Genomic DNA, 15,741 nt, shown 5'->3' on the forward strand with positions numbered 1-15,741 from the left:
CAGTTCCCAGGGCTCTGTGTTATGACCAGGTCTCCAGAATGGACTGATAGAGCCACCATGTCATCCTGACCTGCAGGTCCTCTGGGCTTCTGGAGTGCAGCAGAGAATCTCAATGTAAATTTGTTTCAAAGCTCTGCCATTGGTTAGCAATTGACCCTTTGGCAAGCTGGTTAAATAAGTACCTTAGCTTTATGCCTCTGTAAGCTGGAAATATTTTCTGGTGTTTACTTAAAGCATTTCAAGTCTGTGGTGGAAGGTGCTGTGTTGTGTAATGCTCAGTAGTGCTGTTTATTCAAGTAATTCCACTGAAATTAGTAAGAATTAGTCAGCTGGATAAGGATTACAGAGCTAGGCCCTAGAAGTATTATGAATCCTCACATAAAATAGTATTGCTATTTAAATTCCTTCATTAGGTTTTCATAACATATGTACACAACAGGATAAAAAAATGTAATGACACTTTATGGAATGTCTTTTGTTGCCAGTGATGGACTCTGTATTCTTATAAGGATTGCAATAGTACATGACTTTTCACCTCTGATAAAATGTATACTAAATCTCCAAAGAAAAGGTAAGTCAGTGTTTTAAGTAGTGTAAATTGTATTTTACCTCTGCCTTTTTTCCTCACCGACCTGAAAAGTATACTAAATAAAATATAGGCAGATTGAATAACAAACAAGATACACAGTGACTTGAAGGCTAAACTGTTAAGATCACAAAGTAGAGAGCTTACACAACGGCACTGCATTTTGTGAAGTAAAATCACATGTGATATAAAAAACCTGAGGGAAAACATTCAGGTTCAGAGAATCTAAGATGTGGAGATAAAAACACACATACCTATGTCAAGAAGTATGAAATATCAGAAGAGGAATTGCATGCACTTTTTGTGCTCAAAGGCCTTGGGGTTAGGAGTGATGAACAAAAGGTGTGTGTATCTCCAGTTGCGTGACCTCTGCACAGGCACTGCCGTCCTTGGTTTCCTGAGCATGCAGAGAGCAGCATTCCCTGTCTCACACAACTCCTCTAGGTGCTCAGCCTGGCCAGTAGCTGCTCAGAGCAGGATTAGTGTGGAGAATGGCTCCAGAAAAAAAAATAAAAATGCAGCTTTTGCTTCTGGAAGCAAAAAGCAATTGATCAGAAACAAGTGTAGATTATTGAACATCAATTATTGCACTATGGACACTCTTTCTTGTCTAAATTAGAATTAACAATTGCAAGTCTAAATCAAAACTTATGTCATTCATTATTTTGAAAACCTTTGTTAGTTTACCATGCAGAATGTGCTGCTTCATTATAATTGAATTTTTACCAAGCAATTTTTAATTGTTTCAGATAAGTTTTAGGAAAGGCCTTGCAGTGGACGGAATGACACTCCATAGCTTGAAAGAAGATGGCTATAAAGCAGTCTTTATTGGAATAGGTAAGATCTCATGGTCCCATGCTTTGTCATACTGAAATTGAAGGACTGCCTAGGAATAAACTTTGTATCTTTGTTAATAACGTGATGGGAGAAAGCTTTTATTTGTTGCATTACGGCAGTATGGAATATAAGAAAAATTTTTAAATCAGGAAGCTAAAATTAGTGGCCTTAATAGGATTGCTAAAATTTTCAGATTTATGTTACAGATCTTGAAGTAATATGTGAATGTAGCTGAATGGGTTGATTTATTGTTTGTTTAGATAGTTTAAAATGGATGAACTAAAAATTTGCTTGTAATTAATTGCCATATTGGCCTAGAGCGATACACAAGTTTAGTTTTCAATTTTTGCGAACAGCTTACTACACCCACACAATTACTGAGTCTATATGTAAGCCAGTGATATCATGCTTGGTTGCTTTTTTTCTTTCATCCATATAAAATGTGCCACATCCTTCAGATGGGCTGTAGTGAAATGTACTTATGGAGTGGGTTAACAAAATAAGCTGATTTTGACTTGTACAAAACTGCCGTCATAGGTCTGTCTTCTCTCATATACGAGAGAAGTCCTGCACCTCTCTGCTGTTTGAATTATCACTTCTTTTTAATGTTAGATTAGAATTATTATCCATTTACAATTATTTTGAAGTACAGCTGGACCCATTGCTGCCATATGATAGGCATGTTGAGCAGGCATTGTCTACAGTTGGTATGAGGCTTAATGCTCTTTATTGATCTAGACGTTGCCTAAGTGAACATAATAGGAAACAAGTTGTCCAACTGTTCCTCCTTCCTATTATTGATTACAGAGATGTAATTCTTAGTACAACGACAACTGTTGTTTACCATCTGGTTATGCAGTATAATAAGCTTTGCAGGTCTATTCTGTTGTGTAATGATAGCACAGAGTGTTGTGATTTATGTAATCCTAAATCCTCACATTGTTAGGGAACTTCCATGTAAAGGAATTCTGATGTATCATATTTTGATGTAGTTTTATATGAGGCAAATGGTGTGACTTATATTTTTTTATTGTTTTCATCTGTGTCTTTCAAACCACATTGCACAATCTCACCAATGAGGAATTAATTCATAAGCATTTGTTTTCTGTGAGTCTAGCACTTAGGAAAAAATTCTCAGTCATTTTTTTTTTTTAACATCAGCATCATTCCTCTGCATTTCTGACTCAGAAGCTTAGAATAACAGTTCAGTTTAGTGTCAGCAAAAATGACCACTGAGCACTTCACATAGAATTGGAGTGTTTGGTTTATGTATCTGGGTTTATTTTCTGATCTTAATAAAGCTATGTTAATAAAAATATTTTTGGTTAGAAATATATTTATCTCTGTATACCTACAGAGAACATTTTTCCATACAGATATTAGGTAAAGGGACACAGCCAGAGTTTTAATAAACCAGAGAAGGTATCTGAAGCATAATTCTCCTGTAAAGCATGTGTTCATTGACTGTACTAGGAAACAGAGTGTATGAATGCTAATGAAGGATTATGTGTACCTGCGAAGTTTTGTTATTGGACACTACCTTGCATTTATGATGCCCTTTGTGTACCCCTTGTCTGCCTGTCATCTCACTTTTGCAGTACTGTGTAAGCCACTGGGCAGTAAAGTGGCCTTGCATATTGGCAGGGAGAGGGAGAGGACATGCTGTGGGGTCGCATATTTGTGGACTTAACAATATTAATGCAATAGAGCACTCATAAGCTATCAGCAACAGCCTTTTCTCCATAATGAGTCTGAACTGCATTTCTTTTTGTGTTCTTTGCCTACTGAACAAACATATTCAATGAAATACCACATTTGAACATTCTCTGAATCATAGGGGTAAAATAATTATGGAGCTACTTACATAAAGTGGAAATTTGCTTCAGAATATATTTGTACCTTGATGGAAAAGAAATATGGTAGTTTTAAATTTTCCCTATTAGTGGAAAAAAGAAGTGAGTATGTAAAAGAAAATTGAATCCCTGATAGGATGAGTACAATGTGAGAGGACTTTTTTGCAGCAATGTGATTTTTGAAGAGTACACCTTTAGTCTTGCAAATGAGTTGGAATTCAAGATTTGCTCAGTTGGGATTGTACAAAAGTCCATGTGTGATTCATGAAACAGAAGATCACTTGTAAATAACCAGCTACCTGAGGGCAGGTGGAGTTGCAAAGAGAATTTTGAAAACTGTTTTTTACACAGTTATGCATCAGGGAAAATCTGTTGCCTGTGGGAATATTGTGTGTGGTAGGCAAAGTGCCCTCCACTGCAGGTTCTATCAATGGTAAAACACAGTGACTGAGGTTTGAGCATTCTAGCCAGTGACCATGTTGAAGAGAAATGAACAGCAAAGGCTTTTGGTGAGAGCTGTTTGGACAGGTGTTAAATGTGTGCCCTAATCAGCTGTTGGCAGTGTTTCTGACATGAGACCTAAAGAATTCCTAAGTTCACAGAAGGATACAGGTTAACAGACTTATTTGAAATGAATAGTAACAAAAGAGTGTGCTTTGCTTCAATTCTTTGCTTACTGAAGCATTGAGACTACGATGGTTTATCTTAAGGGGAAAGATGCTCTCCAGCCAGTAGGTCTGTTACATTTAGTCATTGTCTCAAAGCTGAGAAAAATACCTTGTACTGGACTTGAAAACAAACAGGTGGCCAGTATATGTCACCAATATTTGACAACCTCTGGGGTCTCAGTGTGAGTCACACCTTACCTCCATCTTACCTTTCCCAATTAGGCTGTGAAGACTGATGTGAAATTTGGGGTTATGAAGGCCTATGTTGAACTAGGAAAGACTAAATCCTAGAAAAAGCTTTCATAGTTACCTGGATAAGCAGTAAGGATCCAGCCGGGCAATGGGAATTTAAGAAATACACCATGCTTCTGGTTTTCTCCAGCAGTCACAATTTCAGATTACAGCAAACACAACTATTAGGGGATAGTCCGTGAATCTCAGTTTCTTACATCAAAGTTAATAATAGACAATGGTATGCGTGATAATTTTTAAAGGAACAAAACGTAGCAGCTAAACAATATTCTTGGAGTCTCCACTGTGGTTTTTTTAGGTTTTTTTTCATTTCATTTAAGTAGATGCTATTTGTAAACTTAGACTTATTTTGTTGGGCAATTGAAAATGTTAATTAAGAATTAGAGATGAAGAATTAGTTCTTAAAGTTTTCATCTTAGAATTACAATTCTCTTCAGTTACAAAACTTTTGGCTTTGTTTTGTTACTCACAAACATTAATTAATAGGAATTAAGTCTCCCAATTAAACTGTCAAAATTTTCAATCCAACCTCGAAAAGTAAGCATAGAAAAAAAAAATCCTTTCCTGTCCTGATTTGAAAGATTACTCAATGTATTCTGCCTTGAATCAGCTCTGCTTTTTGATAAGAAGGGTTTGTGAAGAATTTGTGACTGAACTGACAAATCAGTTTGAAAATTTTGCTTTAAGAAAAAAAAGTCTTGCATCAGTTGCTGCCTTCTGTAAACACCGTAGAGACTCAGGGCAACAGAGAATAAGCATGCTGAGAGCAAAAGGAGAAATCAATGGAGGGGTGAGGGGCTAGAGGAGAGAGCACATGGTCCTCAGAGACAGCAGAGGAAGGCAGCCAGGGCTATCCTGCGGGGAACAGAGCAGTCTGAACGCTTTGTGTTGCTGTGGCTCTTCATGGATTTTCAGAGTGGAATATGATTTTTGCCAATAAGAAAATCCAAAACAAAACATGTGTATGTATCTCTCATGGCTATCTGGGCAAATGCAGAAATACCAGGCTTTTATTCCTCATCTTTCTAGAAGTTCAGCTGTCTTCTTTGGAAAACAGGATTCTGTTATTCTGTCTTTTCAGACTCCACAAAGCATTTCAAATCCTTTTTGAAAAAGAAAATACATAGGAGTTTCTTTGTAGAACTACTTAATTGAATAAAAATGAATGAACTAAATATTTAAAGGACATTCTTCATGTGACATTCAAATGACTACATGGAAATGCTGTCACCATAGACATATTTTCTGCAGACTGTTGCACAAACCTCTAGCCTTATTCTCTAATATTTTTTCATAACATTTACATTCTCCTTAGAGAATATCAGATAAAAATATGTCCTGAAATATTGTTTTATTTGGCAACCTTTTAAGAAAAATCCGAAGCTCTCATTCCCAGAAATTGCTTAAACACTTTAACTTCAGTGTTTGTAGATTTAAACTTACAGCACTAAGTTTCTACTTAACTTCTCATTGAGTAATGAAGATTGCTTGTTTATTCCTCCATCTTCTGCTGCTGAATTGCTGTGAAGTTAGTTTTATTGTATATGGGTATTCAGAGGTCTATTAAATACTGGGAAATGGTGGGTTAGGTGAGTGTACCAAGTAAATCTAAGCAGATTGTTGTTTGAATGTATTCTAAATGGTGTATCCTGCTTACAAGGGTTAAAACTGTACATAAAAAAAAGAAAATACGTGAAACACCTTGTGGAGTGAACCTTTGTCATAATTGCAGTAATTCATAGTTAATTAACATCACATTCAAACAATGATATAATAAGATCATGTCATTGATTTGAGTGAAATTACACACACAGGAAAAAAAAAAGGATTTTAAAGTACAAGCATTAATGTACCTTGTTTTAAAAAAAACCTGTGAGATTGATTTACTCTCTCTTCCCCAAAAAGTAAGTAATCTCCTCATGGCTGTTATTATCTTCTGATTAACTATGCAGTGCCACCTGGTGTGCAGATGGGAGGACTATTACACATCAAGAGCTCTGTTCACACCCACCCACACAGATATAAACCTACATGGCAAAAAGTGAACAGATGTTCATTTTGCTTGTGCTATAGGAAAAAATTGTGCATCGTACTCCTGATTCATAAACTAAATTTGGAGGACATGAAATCTGCATATGGGGCCCGTAGGCCCATGGCCAGCACCGACATTTATGGAGGAAATATGTCATGTTCAAAATAGTTCTCATTTCAGGTTGTGAACAGACTTTTATTTGGTTGCTTCTCTGGTTTTGGTTTACCTTGTATTTCTGAGTTTTCTTTTTCTTTTCATCTGCAATTTTGCTTACCTCCTCCAAAGGAGGAGTTTAGAGACAGTTATTTGAAAATATATCCGGGATTTATCTGTTAGTTGGTTGCTTTTCAGAGTTGATTTGTGTTTCATGGTGTTTGTGATGTTGTGGGAGGCTGTTAGGCCCCTTGGTGAAGAGCTGTTTGTCTCAGTGGTAATGTGACAAGTCGTGTAAATGGCAGTGCACCTTGGTGAATGATAGAGCTTTAGGACAGGCGTTGTGCAGCCTTAGGTTCTTAGGATCACCAGCTGTGTTGTTGGAGGTTTTTTCTATTGCTTTGTATTATTTTATAATTTCATAAATATTTTGACACTTCATAGATTATATAGGTTTTGCTGCAAGGAAGCCAAAGCCTAAAGACAGGCAGATGAAAGACAACAACTAAGGGAGGAAAATAATACCTTGGAAGGTCATGCAGGAAAGAATGATGTTGTTGGAAACATGATCAGCTAGATACTCAAAATAAATGTGTGCCTGGCATAGTTTCTGGGTTTATTTCATTGCTCCTTGTAGACAAGGGAAATGACTGTATCAGAATCTTGCAAACTTTAAGTGCTTTTCACCAAGGATTTTAAATGGTGACAACAATGGCCTTTTAAGCATTGGTATCCATATGCAGTTGAAGATATTAAAGGCTACACAACCAGGGAAAACACTTGAAATAGTATTTTATTATTGCAAGCTGACATATTCAAATTCATGCATCTGCAAAAAGCTGTGAGCCTTTGGTATTAGAAATAATGAGAATGAAATAATCGAGATGAGTCATGAAGTCAGAGTACTTTGAATAGTTTGAAGAACAGCAGTGGTGAAGAGCAGTGGCAGGATCTGGGCAAAGCTAATTCAAAATATTTCATAATTGCCTTACAGCCCCTAGACTAATTTTAGAATTAAATTTTAAAAATATTTTTAAAATAAAGATTGCATGCAAAGGCTAGTGATAGATGTGTTTGCACTTTGTACGAAACAGGATCAAAACTTCACACTGAACTGCAGCTGCCTGAAGGGAAGTCCCAAGGAAGGTCTCTGCAAGTCTATGCATTCAAGTACAGGAGTTCTTTATAACCTGCCTCCTGGAGAGCCTTAAGCTCATGGCTCACAGCTTGGAGAATAAATGCCTCCTTCTTTAACACTACATTTCTTGTTTCATGTCCCATGTGAATAATATTCTAAATGAATTATACAATCAGTTAGTTTTAATACAAAACTTGTTCATCTTTATTATTGTCTGCTGCTCTTTAATCTAAAAAGCATTGTTATTAAAAACCAAATAGTTACATTTAAAAAGGAATTCTGTGAAAGAACATGTTCTTCCATGCTACAGCATGGAATAATTTGAACTTGCTACTATTCCCAATGCAGCATCTTTCCTGGAGACCAACCATGTACATCAATCCAAGAATTTTTATGCTTGAGGCATTTTTTCTACTATTGGCATGTGTAGTAAACTGTTATTTCAGCTCTTTAGTCCTCGGTACTGCTCTGGATATTGGTGGAATATTCCTCTATATACATCAGAAGCACTAGGCAGTTGAAAGCTTTTAGGGCTAAGATTCACAAAACAGCTTATTTATTATTAATAGTCTTAGGACACTTTCAAAAAATACTAATAAACTGCCCTTGGGCATCCTTGTGATATTCACTTGTAAATTACACAGATTTTTCTGCTCTTACTTACTTATCTTTCCTACCAAAACACTACTTAGCATAACAATCTGTCCTGCATATGTTTTACAAAACATTCTCCTGTCTGATGCTGGACAGTCTGCTTGAAAAACTGACAATCTAAATATAATAACAAAATTAATTTTATTCTTATTGTTTTAAGAGTAATTTTTTCATATTTTAGTGGATTATGTAACCTAACATTATTTAGCACTTTTTAAAATTCAAGTATATATTTTAAAGCATTTTTGTTTGAGGTGTATAAAAACAGAAAAACAAAATGGTGATGTATTTTCCTATTTTGATGTTACACACTTGAATGCTTTACCCCTAAAGAAAAGAGCTGTCCTTGCTTGCCTGTTGTTTCTGAAATTTCACTCCATGACTCAGTTACTTTTATCTTTTAGATGTGTAAATATTAATTGTGCTGCCATCTTTTTACTTCCACATTAATACTCAGAGACAGAATGAACTACCTCCTAAAGTGCAGTTTGTGAGTTGATCCATATCCTTTACTTCAGCTGAGCGCTCTGGGGTTTTTTTGTAAGAAAAGTGTATGTGGTTCCAGATGGGTTTAATGCAATCAGACACTTTATGAAACATTGTTCTACCTGATAGTATAGGAGGACTGCCATAATACAAAGTCTAAATAAGAGCTTTAGAAATTCCTTACTTTCCTAAATCTTGTTTGCAAAAGATAAAAACACTGGGTAAAAAGTTAGGCATGTTGCGTTTAATTTTTTTTTAAGATTATACACAAATAGAGTATCTCAATCTCATTTACTTAGTGCCAATTATTGGTGAGAAGATGCGATGCAATTTTTTGTGTTAATGAATAAAGTTTTAAGCAGTCTTCCTGTCATATTTATGTCTCATAAATATAATGTTCCTGAATTCATATGCCTTTCACTGCCCACTCAGCAACGGATGTATCCCCTTGTTGAATTCAATTGAGAAAGTTAAGATGAAACTGGATTTGTTCTGTGAGTTTGTAGTACAATTTGAAAGAATTTTAGAGATTGCTTTAGTAGATCTTCTTGCTCTGTCACTTCTTGACTTCATGAGAGTGGTGCCTTGGAAGCCACTGCTGGGCATGGGCAGGGCTCAGGGCTTCCATCTGACCGAGGGGATGTTTTATGCTTCTCAGTCCTCTGCCTTCCTTTTCATCATTGCTCAGGAGTCAGGCCTTTGTTGGTTTAGGAGCAGTGTGATACCATGAAAGGCAGTTACCTCGTTTTGGTGGAAGACCCTGGCCGTGCTTGAAGCCATTTTTGGTTCTTCATTTTCCTTGGAGCACACGTACTAATGATTCTGTTTCTGGGTGGATTCACAGTCTGAGGGCCTTTGGAGTGCTGTAATGGCCTGCAGTGTGTGCCCAAGGGCATCCCTCACCACTGCCTTCAAAGTCAACACATTAATGGGAAAGCTTTCCTCTTCTGGAAGCATTTTTAAGTGTATTGTCCAATGCAGCAGCCTCCATCGTCCGGGAAGGCACATCCTCTGCCCTTCATTAGTTTAATGCCATGGACATTTTTATAGGGAGCAAATATCTGAAAAGAAAATTGTACATGTGCACATTAAAAAGTAATCTTTAACTAAGCTATAGAAATGTTTATGCTGCTGTGTCCCTGCTTTTGCATATATGCTGATTGTCCAGGCTTTTGGACCACTTGCTATGGTCATGAAACTTGAAGGTTGTTTTCTTACTCTTCTAATATATACTTTTCAGATAGGCCTCTTATATCATTGCTTTTAGAATGAAATTTAAAATAGCTATGCAAATGCATATATTTATGAATGCAAAATGAAAGGTTAAGAGGCAAACAAATATTTCTCTGGGTTTATGTGATACATTTGTGTGTTCTATACATTTGAGGTCAACTTTGTCATTCCTTGTGCATGAAGTCACATAGATAGTCTTCTGGGTACCTTTTATAGTATCAAACTATATTCAAAATTTGTCACTTGGTGACATCATAAGGTGTGAGGTACATGTAATAATTTTGACTTTTTGTACTGTTAGAGTTTTCAGTGTGTTAGTGCTAAATTTACTGTAAATTTTTTAAATGAAAATTGTTTATAAGACTAAAACACAGAAATAAGCACTAAGTACTTAGAGTGTTTGGGTAATGCTAATACAAATTACATGTTTATCTAACAGAGAAAATTATTTTCCAAATGTTGTCCTTGATGCTGTTTATTTTGGAAGTCCTTGGGCTATTGTTCCTTGATTTGTCCTAAAAATGTATTGAGCTGAATATGAACCATTAGAGAAAGTGAAAATGCATTCAATAGCTAGTGTGATAACTCAATATTCCCTCAAATGGTCTTGGGTGATTAGTTTCATAGGAAGAAAAATAAGAATTTAAAGATCAGCAGATTTCAGCCAATTAATCTTTAATGTTACTATTGTCACTGTATTGAAATGATAGTCACCAAGTAGAAACTTGAAGTGTACTACTGCATTTCTAAGAGTTGTCAAGGTTATGTTTGTTACTGTTTGATTGATGTAATAGGAGACGGTTTAACTCACTTCAGATTTCATAGGATTATTTTTGTTAGAAATGATTCTTTGTTTGTTTGTGACCATTGATAAGAGGTGTGTATTTGGGTGTGATGCATTTGTTTAAATAGATTCTAATACTTCAGTAGATAGCAGAACGTCAGTACCTGATTATTTAAATTGAAATTCGATTATTAAGCTTTATTAAAGATAATTTTTAAATAATACAATAGTTATAGCCTTTTCACTAATACATTGGATTTTTTTAAAGGAAACAGTTATTCTAATTTTATAAATAGTCTATGGCATAGTAGTTAGACATTGGAAATACCACAATTCATTATTTCAATATCTGAGTGATTTAGACATGATTTCATTTCTGTTTGTTGGTAAACACAGTCTTGATGTTCTTATTATGGCCCAGCAAAAATCTTCTGTAGGTGAAAAATGATGGCCACATTTTTATCTGTGAGAAATTTATGACCCTGAGTTGAGCTTAGTTGGTCGGAGCATGGTGGTAATGACACCAAGTTTGTGACTTGAAGCCCTTTCTGGGTCATTCATGTAGGAGTTGGTCTTCATGATTCTTGGGTCCGTTCCACCTCAGCGTATTCTGTGATCTGGAAATATTTGTTTTGTTAAACTTTATCAAGTTTGATCAGAGTCTCTCCAAAAAAATAATGTTCTCAAAAAGACTTTATGTACTTGGGCGACTACATAGTCTCTGTTTACTTTTTTTATTGGTTGTCTGCTTACGCTCAAAGTTTGCGTTCTTGACTGAATGAAGTCTCTTGCAGAAAGAAGTTTGCAGTTAGAGGAGATAGAGTGACCAGTGCATGAAGCATAAAGTACTTGGTTGTGGTCTCTTTACTAATCACTGGGGTAAAGTTCCTGCCCATTCTCTTTCTGTAGTAACTGCTTGATAAAAAGCTTAGTGGAAATTTGCATGAAAAAAAAATTCTTTCCTGCAGTAGACAGAATCTGAAGAAATCACCCCTAATTTTTACAACCTATGCCTTCTTTGTGCACAATTTTTTCTGGAAATCCCAACAAAACTAAGTAAAGAAAGTTCTGAAACGTTAGCACTCTTTAAATTGTAGGGACATAAGAGTCTTAATAAAACCTCTACATTGACAAGTTGGTTTCTTATTTTTCAGATGCAAATATGGGCCTTTGCATGTGCTGAATGTGCCCTGTATTGTATTGAGGCATAGAAAATACACATCGTAGCTCAGTTCCTTCTGTAGACCTGCTAAGAATGGAATATGTTAAATCAGCCTTGGAGGGTGAATAATCCTAGATACGAGTGTGGCATTCAACATTCATTCAGAAAGATGTTGAATATGCAAACAAAATGTTCAGTTAAAGGAGAGTTGAGTGAATTGCTGCTGCGGCAGGAGATGCTAGTAGTTTTTCACCTGAAGCATGCTCACCTGAAGCATGCTTGCCTTTAATTTTTCACTTGGTTAGTAACAAACATATGGATCATGTACAGCACAATAGATCACTGGAAGGAAGCATTGTGGTGTGATGGTGTGCTGAGGGTGACACTTTTGGGCTCTGGATATTGTCATCCTGAGTTCATTCTTCTCTAAAGTCATGTTGGAAGATTGAAGTGTAGCCCGAAAAGGACTGTAAAATGCTGTAGGGAAGCCATACTGTGTTCTTGCTGGCAAATGTTCAGGCTGTTTCTTGAAGCTATAGAAATCTTCATTCCTAAGCACTTGCAGTTGTGTGGCTCACCCAATTTAATTTCTATTCCAACATTTTTGAAAAATATGTGTAACAACCAATAGAGCAGATGAAATAACATAGGTTTTATTTGGCATTATTGGCATGAATCCAGTAATGTATCAATGATCACAATGAAGGTGAAATTTTCTATCAGATAACTTCTTACTCTCATTGCAAAATTTTCTTTAGATTTTTCCCCACCAGGATTATGCTGGTAAGGATGCATTATATCCTACATACTGTTTTCTGAAATGAAATTTTAATAATTTATCAAAAATGAAATGTATCTTGCATAGTGCCTTTCAGATATTAAATGATCTAGACCAGAAATAGTTTGCTTACATGGTTATATTTTACTTAGGTGCTGGGAAAGAGCTTTGAGGACAATTTGATTGCATTTGTGTTGCCAATTTGAAGAGCTGCCTGACTTTGTTTCCTTTGATTCTTAAAGAAAAAATGCTTCTGCTTGTATAACACCCCTTCAAAAACTCCATGTAGTAGGATCTGCCACGCAGTAGGTGTTTCTAATAAGCGTACAGCAGAAGAAGGGTCAGGGACTAACCAGTGAATAAAAGTCAAAACTCAAAATGAGGCACCTTTCCTGTTTAGCACTGGGCAGTGATAGATACTGATAATGTTTGATTAATGAGCAGCAGACTTGCACTGGGTGAAAAAAACTGTAAGAAATGATTTATTATTTCAAAGGTATTGGAAGCTTACTGTATCTTGTAGATTCAACTGTGTGTGCCTGAATAAAATAAATGAGATGCAACATGTGAAAAATGAAAACACATTACTTGTAAAGGATATGTCACAAGCAGGGTATTTTTGTTCAAGTACACTTTGTCACTTTGGGGATTTTTAATGTTGGTCTGAATACAAATCATTTAACTGGCTCATAAAATCAACCTAGTTGGAATTCTTGCATCTATCATTGAGACAGAAATGAGGGTTAAACTTAATATGCTGGAACATCCCTTAAATTTTTGCATATGGCATCATACACAGCTGTTCAAATGTATATGTGAACAGAAAGAATTCTCCTAGCAATGTCATAGGAGTGAAAAAATGTAATGATGCAAATTTAACATTGAAATTAGAAAAATTAATTCATTTGTAGAGTCATTAAAAGGTAGTGTCATTGAAGTTGATAAAGTTTACTGTAAATATGTCTATGAACCAATGTCTGATTCTCTTCTCTCTACTCAAGCAGTGTTTGAAAATGAACCATGACTTGTAGGTGGAGATTTTACTTTTGTGTACTTGCAATTTAGTCTTGTAGTTGCTGGATAGTCTTTTAGCCTGCCTTTGGTTTATAAAGTGACCTTATTCTGTGCTGTATCAGTGGCTGTTGGTCTGGTGTCAGGTCCCTTGGTTCTGTTCAGAGCTGCCATGGAGCTGGGAGCACAGGGAGCTGATGATGGTGCAGACTCGCCTCCATCAAACTGCACTGTGTGTTCAGACAAACTGGAGTGCCCTGAATCCAGGATTAGAGAAAACTGCCTTTTCTCTAGTTTTGGAAATAGGAAGGGTGGGACAGTGGAAGTGTAATCCGCTCTCCAAATTTCTCCCCTTTTGCTGGGTCAGTGACTGTGGAACACTTCTCTGTAGTGGGTAATGTTTGGAAATTCTGATAGATGCTGTTCTGTAAATCTGCACCTGTTATGTGTATATACCTTATCCCCTTTCTTACTTTTCTGTTCTTATTCAGTAGACAGCTAAAATATTTTTCTTCTTGGGATTCATCACTGGTTATTTATATGTGTATAAATGCTTGTAAAAAATACATGTTTTTATGTTGTGCAAAAAAAGTATAAGCTGATAAAGGCCTTAAAAAAGGTGTGCCCATTTTTGGTAAAAGTAGATGATACACTGCAATGTCCCTTGAACCTAAATTCACACTGATTTGTGTGTGTAATTTAGTACTGAATAGCAAAAAACATATTCAGTTTCTTAGGGTCAAAATTGTTTATCAGAAGTTTTGTTTAAGATCTTTTTGGTAGATTCTGTTCATAGCATTTGATCTGTTTTCATCTTGTTTTGGTCTTACAGGGTCTGATATAGTGGGAGTTAAAGGATAGGAAAAAATAATCTTTATCTTCAATTCTTTTTAATATTATAACTGAAATAGAAAGAAAAAGAAATTAATCTTGTCCTTGGACTGTGCCTCCAGCCAGTTCCTTAGAGTCCTTAAGTAATGTCATGGCTCTGAGTTAGAAGGTCCTCTTGTTCGTGGAGAGGTTGCCTCATCCTCTCGTCAGGCCCTAGAAGTTACTTTTTTTAAGATGTACTAGACAGTTAAAGCTATTGTGAAAGTGGAGGCCATCAGGTTTTACTGTCACTGGATTTCATGAAGCAGAGCTCCAGCAGTGACAGCTCCCTCTCTTTAGTGTGGAAGCCACAAATTGACTACATTAAAGGTGTGACCTTTCAACCTACAAACTGAGTGGAGTTAGAGCAGCTTGCCAACTTTGAGGTCTTGGTAGCATCTCTGCAGCAGGTGCTAGCCTAGAGAACATATGGATCAACAGCTGGATGCTAAGTCCTCTGAGCACTCTCAGGATGCTGACCCATTTGTATTTAAAGAGGGAGGGAAAAAAAAACAACCCAGAATCCAAACCACCAAACCTAAAGAAGTAGATAACTAGAATTTATAGTGATGCTACATGGACGTTGCAATAATTTAGTTGAGAAGCCAGATTGAAAGTTCAGAAGCAAAAGCTGTCAAAAACATTGCCAATGTGGTAATTTCTGCACTGAAAAATCTGGATCTAGATTCTTTGGTCAGGCAGCTAAGTCTATAAGCAGTGAAGCATGGAAGAGGTCAGATCTGCTGCAGGCCTATTTGCAGGTTTCCTTTGTAAAAAGTATGCGGAAAGCCAAGCATGATATTTTCCCCTTTTCATGTTGTCCACCAATTTCACAAGAAAATCATAGTACACCTATAGTTAACACATCTTTTAATGTCCTTTTTTGCTGTTTTGTTTAGTGCTGTTTTGTTTGTTTACCTGCAACTTCTGAATTAAACTGGCTTGCTGTGTTGCAGATGACCTCTAAAATGCCATTGAATTAAGGTTATGATTAAGGATGGAACTCTTCAATGCAGTCAGATTTTTGCATGCAACAGTTTGGGGTTTTTTTGTCTTTTTTTCTTTAATGTCTTTAATAAAAATATTAAATCTTTAATATTGTTATTAAAGATATGTTGCACAGTGAAATCTGTGCAACATTTTGATCTGTATTATTTCACAATATATACAGCAAGTTTGATGCCTGGCCCTTTGTGTATAAGCAGAAATGGAAAAGGAAAACCTTTTAATGGCTTTTTCTTGCA

General features: G+C 36.1%; 1 protein-coding gene across 2 annotated transcripts in view; it reads left to right on the forward strand.

Moving 5' to 3' along the window:
• Nucleotides 1-15,741, forward strand: part of DPYD (dihydropyrimidine dehydrogenase) — a 327,901-nt gene that overhangs the window by 113,140 nt on the left and 199,020 nt on the right. For both annotated transcript variants that reach the window (XM_058808550.1, XM_058808551.1), the window contains one exon: nucleotides 1,336-1,423. In XM_058808550.1, the coding sequence (XP_058664533.1) occupies nucleotides 1,336-1,423 (88 nt within the window). The remainder of the gene's footprint in view (nucleotides 1-1,335; nucleotides 1,424-15,741) is intronic.

This window comes from Ammospiza caudacuta, chromosome 7, assembly GCF_027887145.1.
Source record: "Ammospiza caudacuta isolate bAmmCau1 chromosome 7, bAmmCau1.pri, whole genome shotgun sequence".
Taxonomy (NCBI): domain Eukaryota; kingdom Metazoa; phylum Chordata; class Aves; order Passeriformes; family Passerellidae; genus Ammospiza; species Ammospiza caudacuta.